Source organism: Solanum verrucosum, unplaced genomic scaffold, assembly GCF_900185275.1.
Source record: "Solanum verrucosum unplaced genomic scaffold, falcon-dt-bn FXZP01000072.1, whole genome shotgun sequence".
NCBI classification, from domain to species: domain Eukaryota; kingdom Viridiplantae; phylum Streptophyta; class Magnoliopsida; order Solanales; family Solanaceae; genus Solanum; species Solanum verrucosum.
Genome location: NW_026020208.1, coordinates 650,510 through 658,200, shown reverse-complemented (window position 1 = coordinate 658,200; position 7,691 = coordinate 650,510). Strand labels below are relative to the sequence as shown.

Below are 7,691 nucleotides of genomic sequence, written 5' to 3'. Positions count from 1 at the left end.
TGAATAACTTATTTTCTATCTACCTACCAAACATCGTATGAGTTACACGAAAAAATAATACACGAGTAACGTATTTCTTATCTAGCTACCAACTAATCCATAATTTGTTTATGGCATATATGGTTAGAAAGTTTTTAACCCAAATAGATACGAAGATACAGTAAATTAACACCAGCCTACAAGTAACCAATTTAGGATGAACACTTTGTTAGCCATATAGGATATTGTATTGTACCCTTGATAGATATGTGAAGTGTGGGGGAAAATAAAATCTTCACATTTCATCCAAATAAATGAAAAATTGCATAAAGCAAATGAATTAACAATGGAACCATTGAAAACTAAAAAGATTATCTTTGTACACATTAAATCTGGATTACTAAGAATTACTTTACAAAATGATTGCAAATCCAGAGAGAATCTATATGTTCCATCTATCAGGTTCTGCAAGTTATGCTCTAATATGTTTAGCCAATTTCAATTTCAATTTCAATTTCCTATGTTTCCATAAATTGAGAGGGTGGCGGGCTCGTTTTCGTCTTCTCTGTACCTGCATGATGTAGCATAGCAAATCTGCATCATTTGTGAAGAATAAATGTATGTAAAATGAGCCTAGTGCAACACATAGTGTTAATATATACGATGACATTTCATGTTTAGACTTCGTTAATACAGAAAAACAGCAGCACTCTAGTTGAAGGCATGAACACATATTACATATGGCATATGAAGTATGAGACTCCAGCAAAACATACCATTAGCCCCACGTATTTCCACTTCACGCAATTCTTGGACGAGAGCACAGCAACAGCACATTAAATGTGAAAGAAAATCATCTATGATGCCTCCCTAAAAAAGAAAAAATAATCAGCAGGGTGTCTATATTTCGACTTACTTTAACACCAGTTCATACATGGAGGTGCTTGTCCATCATTCAAATCCTATCAAGGGATACAACATGACGAACAAAAAGAACATTCAGAAGCATTTATTCATCTATTTCTGCATGGAGAGGATTTTTCTTTCCCTGTGAAGGGCTTGTGAAAAGTATTTGCAAGTTTATTTATCATTTTAGGGATATTACATTTGCGATCTTGTTCTAATTTTGGGACTAATATTTAGCTGTGCGAGATAGGGTATTTACCGTGATGTTTAGCTTTTGCCGAAGTTTCTTTCTGATGCAGCAAGTGTAACAGCAGCAGGACAGTATCAACGAGTAAGCCATTAATTCATTACAAGCGTCCGCTGAAGCTGCATCCAAATGGTATCAACAGTGAATAAACATAAAAGGAAAAATGGCATGTGGATACTGTTACAAATACATTCCACATAGTTGTTTTTCCTACAGAATAGGCTTGAACTACGTCAACCACAACCTTAAGTACCCAAAATTGTCGCATGCAATTATCTTGTTTTTCCTAGGTGGTGATAACAAACAAAAAACCTCTGCTACCATGATTGTCGAATTGTGTCAAATGTCTAATGTAAAATAGTAAAATGTTAGAGATACTTTTTTTAAATAGCTGGGGAAGGGGAAGGGCAAATGGGGAGGGGATTACAAGGTGCGGAATCAAACACTCACCAACAAGGTGGAGTTTAGGTAGCCAACCAACTAAGCTACTAAGATTCCCCAAAAAAAATGTTAGAAATACAACACTTTTACATATTTATTTTAGTCCTATGGCATGTTCAGGAATCAGGATGCACAATGTCCTACATCAGTTATGTAAAGGTTTTCAAATAGCTTTATGGGCTTAAGAGTACTATGTTCTTTTGAAAATTAGTTTGCTCTTGGAAACAACAAAGAAACACAATCTAAAAAGGTGGCTATGCTAATGCAAAGATGGATTTCCCAGTTCTCCAACATCTCCTAAATAGTAATTAGTCAAATTAACAACAAAACAAAGTATGTGTTCTTGCAGTGTACAACACTTCAACTGCTAGTTCTGAATCTAATATAGTAACTTGCAAAAATAAAGGATGTTACTACTTTGACCATTTTATTCATTTCTGGAAAATAAAGAAAAGAAGATTGATACCGATTAACAAAAACTGTACATTTTTATCACCCGTGACAGGACAAGAAAATTTCAGGTAGACTATAAAGTTACTTACATATGTCTCTGTTGGCTGCAAAACTGGCAACTTTAGAAAATGTACCACAAGGAAAGAAAAAGGTTTTAATGCCTGCAAAGTAAAGTGACACGACTGTTACCTTCCTAAAAAAGTAAAGAGACACTATTAACAACTATGATATATTGACATTGGACGAAAATATAATGATAGTCTCCAGGGATGGATAACAACTATTTTCCTAATTACTTAGATACAAAAGAGCAAAAACAAAATAAACCAAAATGAATTGGCTTGAACAAGAAGGATGATATGTTCAGATGGCAAATTAATCTTCCTTTGGAGTAAAGAATTGCTCATTAGCACAATCATCCTCCCAGCCAATATAGTCTTGAACAAACTTCTACACCAAAAATCAGAAAATAGGACAGTAAATTTATGAAAATGAAAACAAACAAGTCAGGCAATCAACTAATTTCAGGATTCTCCTAAATTTAGAGGTATGTGAAACGATAGAACACAGACAACAGTGAAGTACGTGGATACATAATGTGTTTATGCTTTAGTAACAATAGCAAAAAGAGCAGTAATAATTAATAATAGGACAAAGTTATTAACAAAAAGTAAAGCCAATTGTACTTCAGTATCCTATTTCAGCCATTGGAATCCCTCTAGCCTTGGTCAGCTAGAATAGAAATGATGTCTCTAACAAGAATGACACAAACAACATCCAAACTTAAATTAGTTCTTTCTGAGGAGTAAATGCATCTGTTATTGACAACTTGAGCATGATTTAAATCTAAAGTAGTGATACACACAAACATATCTAGTAACAATTTAACTTTAAACTTTCCCATTTTACCCTTAATGAGATTATTATAGCCACACAAATATCTATGACTTATTTTAGACTACAAGTTTCAAAGGTCTTTCTTTCATTCAAACTCAATGCCCAATCGAATATCATCGCATAAACTGGGATGGAAGGAGTATTAGTTTAGCATTGAGCTTTCTGAATATCTATCCAACTACCAAAACGGCTATATAGTAGTAATGTTGTCTCTGCACCAAAGTACTAATGAAAAATAAATAGTGCTTCTGATCCTCCCCCCCAGTTTCTCCACCAAAAAGTATCCTTTTGTTCCTTTCAACTCAAATCATCCAAGAAAAGCATATGAGCTAGAGTTAGATAGGCGAAACATCAGCTCATGATTAAACTCTTTAGTTTATGAATATTGAAACAGTGAGTATATCATTCCTTTTGATCAATAATAACACAATATTTCCTCAAATCACACGCAAAATTGGACAAGTTAATAGAAGTACATGAACACATGAAATGAAGTTGTCTGCACAAAATTTGCTATTCTGGACATTTCACATCTTCATGTATGAATATTTATCAATAAATTTTAATTTAAGAAGCTGTGTATCTTTCCTTTCAGCAGAATTAGATTATTAAAAAGAACAGATGAAACAAAGTAATGCAACAAAAAGAATAGTAAAGCAAGGATGTAGTTAAATGTACATAGGAGAGGTTCTGAACAGCATCCCAACAGATCTGTATGCCACTCTTCATATCGATATGAACCCTTTGAAGACAGCAGTTCACGTTGTGATGAAACTGAAGAAGTGTTTCTGCAGATAAATATACATAAAAATGAAAATGGTTGAGACTATAGGTACTAAACTCTCATCAGTGTTATGACTCCCTCCACATTTTATGAGAAGATCACTACTGTTTGTAAAGAACGGCTACCTTGAAGTTGACTGTTTCTCATCACTTTTAATATAACTTTTATCACTGTGTTCCTTGTCACTATTGGCATCTGAGTGACTATGCTCCAATTTTTTGGTAGGCTCGGTGGGTGAACTCTTCTCGGAAAGAGACTCAGCTGCAACTACCTCTGTGACATCGAGAAGATGCTGAATGAATTCACACTGATTTACATCTAAATTAGCTTGTGAACGTTGCAGTTCTAGCTGAAGCTTTTCATTCTCCTTCTGAATTGCCTCAGTGATAGGCATGCTTGGGTAGGAACGGGAAAGGGTCTTCTTTAACACTATTGTATCATGTTTAGAGGGATCTCGTTTTAAAATGACTTCTTGCACCTTCATGTCTTCAGCCTCCAAAGTATATTCACACTGGTCCTTCTCAATGATTTCAAATCTCTCCTGCCAAAATATGTAACACAAAGATTTATCAACTTTGAAGGTAGATATAGATACCGATGATGCACCAATTGTACATGTCTAATTAATTAAGCCATAACACAGGTTACCCCTTCAAATTCTGAGCAGTAATGGGCAAAACAAGGTAGACACATACTTGAACGGATATATTAGAAGACAAGCAAAATATCTGAGCAGATTACTCTAATTGTGATGATGCGTCTTTCTTAGAAATACAAAATCTCTCTCATGCTAAAACTTGGTAACAGTGGATGTACAGAAAGAAATAAGACAATACTGGCCCTTCATTGCAACAGACACAAAACTGCTTCACTATTTTAAAATGCTAAAGGGTTTGCTCTCTAATTCTTGTTCTTGGAAGAGATGAGCTATTAGGAGAGAGCTTTTTAATGACAGATGACAGTGGTCTCAGGGCCAACTTGCACGCACCTCAACTATTCCACTAGATACCTTCTACCTCTCACCAGTACAAGTACCGAGTAACTCCGTCAACCAAAGAATAACCCTATATTTAATTGCTAGGATTTGAACCTTGGTTTCCATGGTTTGCACCACTTCATTGCCCTAGACCATTAGGCCACACCCTTGGGTGTTGGAAGAGATTAGTTATCCAGATAGACATTCTTTTTACGAACTACTTTTTTCATTACTATAGTAACCGATCTTAGAATACTGTATAACAGAGAGATAATTTAGTTAGTTCATAAAAATTAGTCTATAACGTCCTAGTCCTCGACTTTAGTTCATGACCTGTAAAGTGGAGACAAGAGAATAAGAGTGTGTAACCCAGTGGAATGCAGAGGTAGAAGTTATCAAAAATCACGTGACAGCAGATTACTATGAATTCCAACTCTAGACTGTTGTGCTTCACTGGAGCTACCTTGTTCCTTAAAACTGCTTGATACTAATGTCTTGCGGTTTTTGTCCATCATCTGGTACCTTGAACTAGACCACATCACTCACACATGACACACCTCATAATCTTATGCAAAATGAACAAGTTATCAGAGCCATCTATCTTGCAGGAACCAAAATGTTTAAGAAACTTTCATGCACTAATTTCTGTCCTAATTGATCGCACTTTACTTTGACAGGTAAGCTAATGTAAGAATATATTCTAATTACTTTTGACAGGTGTTGGTATTTGGCTTCATGATGCTAATACATTGGCGTCTTTTACACGTGTTACAGCATACAGCAAGGATTTTATTCTTCCGCACATTCTTTAACGAAAACGAATCTACTTAGCATCAGAATACAAGGATTTGAATAGCAATTAAAATCCTTGTGAGATATTATGATAGGATATACATGCAATATTAGCAGGAAAGAAAAGCCTCATATTATAGTTTTGGGTATAAGACCAACATCAAATGATGCAATACCGGACAAATAGTTCCAATTTTATATCATGAATTGATGACTACCTAACAAACTTAATATATAAGTAAGAACAACTACATAGGTGTGGATGGATTACGAATGAAATAAATAGAATATGAAGACATGTAACTTGAATCCCTGATGCTATGGATAAAGAGCAAAGTTTCAGTACCCTGACTCGAGCATTATCCACAAGCGTGATGAGAGGAATGATCTTCAAATACTGGTCAATCTCATTCTGAGCCTTCCGGAACTGGTAGACAATGTTCCATCCCATAGCCAACAGATAAAGATAGCTCCGATCCTGGCAGCTGTTGACCAAAATGTAAGACCTCCTTAATGCATCTTCAAGATATTCCAATGGCTCGGAGGTTTCAGGATACTTCTTGAGTTCTGTAATTCTAAGCTGCTCCAATAAATTACCAATTAATTTGAGATGCTGCGCAAACTGCCTGCAATTCTTCTTGTGCATTCGAGCTGTGCTTGCAGCTTTTACAATCAAACCAATTAGCTTCACAGCATCAAGGCCAGCAAGCTGGGCACCATTTGCAATTTCCCCGAAGTGTTCCCATGTAGCCATTCTCAATCACAGATTATTCCGTCAACACCCTATATAGATTCAACTACAAGCACATGCCCATATCAAAAGAATGACCATAAATGAACAGCAGCTCACTCAAAACTCTTAATGTTTTAAACTAGTAGACTTTCCCCAGCTTAATCTTTTTCTTTTCTTAGACAAGTTGATAACTAAATTATCCTATGTTTATTGATTGTATCAGGCAATCCAATGAATCAGTCAATGTGAGTTCAACTGACCCAGACACTACCGCCATTCAAAAAATGGACGAGAAATAGATGATCCGCCTGCGATGTCCTCTCAACAGCTCCCACATAGTCAGCTTAACAACAGATCTTGCAATTACAGATTTTCAATGAAGATCCTGATCAGCTGAAATTAAGTTCAAAAATGAGTCAACCAGCTTTCAAAGACAGTCCATACTCCATAAAGCCTCTCATTTTCCATTTTCAACAAAGAGATAAAAGGCGAAAAGGAAGCAAAAACAATAAAGCAAAAGAAAATGTTTGACTCGACACTTTATCCCAACAACAAAATGGATTAGCAAGAAACAGTATTCAACATAAAAATCATTAAAATTCCAAAAGTGTTACCTGAATCAACGGTGATACTGCCGTCACCTCACTGTACTCCACTGGAATTTCAACTCATCATATGACAGCAGATATCTACCTGATATACTGTACAACAATTAATTCTTTGTCATAATACATGAAACAAATTGAGGTGTGTGCATATTTATTTATTTTTAAAAAAAACATAGTAGTATTATTTTACAAAAAATATATTATTATTTTTACAAATAATATACGCCAATTCTATACTATAAGCACACTTTCTTTGGCAAGAAAATAGAAACCCAGATGAATCTTTGCAAAATGGTGCACGGAAAAATCCGCCGGAGCTAAAAATACGTAAAATTGAGAGCAAAAGAACTTGGTTTTCTGTAAAATCACAACCTTACAAGCATTGATTTGCGGGAAGCAAGTTTTTTTGGCAGGAAAATAGAAAACCCAAATGAGACTTTGGAAATGGTGGCCAGAAAAATCCGTCAGAGCTAAAGAACATAGATTTCTGGAAAATTACATCCTTATAAGCATTGATTTGAGGGAAGCAAATTTTTATGGCAGGAAAATAGAAACCCAAATGAGTCTTTCGAAAAATGGTGCACACAAAAACTCGCCGGAGCTAAAAATTACATAAAATTGCGAGCAAAAGGACATAGATTTCTGTGAAATCACAACCTTAGAGAGACATTGAATTGAGGGAAACACCTTCTGGATTTGTAATTTTCTGGAACTTTTCCAAGTTACAGTGACCCCAAATCTCTGACTCTGAACCAGAGAAAAGAAGAGAGAGAATGTGTGTGAGAGAGAGAAAGAAGGGTCACTGGCTTCGGTGTTGTTTGTATGGGAGCTCCGGTTTGCTGCACTATACAAACAGAGAGAGAGCAGAGTTCACA

General features: G+C 35.5%; 1 protein-coding gene across 1 annotated transcript; it reads right to left on the bottom strand.

The window, feature by feature from the left end:
• Positions 1–302: 302 nt before the first annotated feature.
• Positions 303–6,909, bottom strand: LOC125830193 (protein MID1-COMPLEMENTING ACTIVITY 1). The gene is made up of 8 exons (XM_049509390.1): positions 6,823–6,909; positions 5,822–6,601; positions 3,833–4,248; positions 3,602–3,711; positions 2,116–2,187; positions 1,145–1,251; positions 756–849; positions 303–550 (listed from the first exon to the last, which is right to left on the bottom strand). Exons 2-8 carry the CDS (start codon positions 6,227–6,229, stop codon positions 498–500), a joined length of 1,260 nt encoding a protein of 419 aa, XP_049365347.1. The 5' UTR covers positions 6,230–6,601; positions 6,823–6,909; the 3' UTR covers positions 303–497.
• Positions 6,910–7,691: the final 782 nt, after the last annotated feature.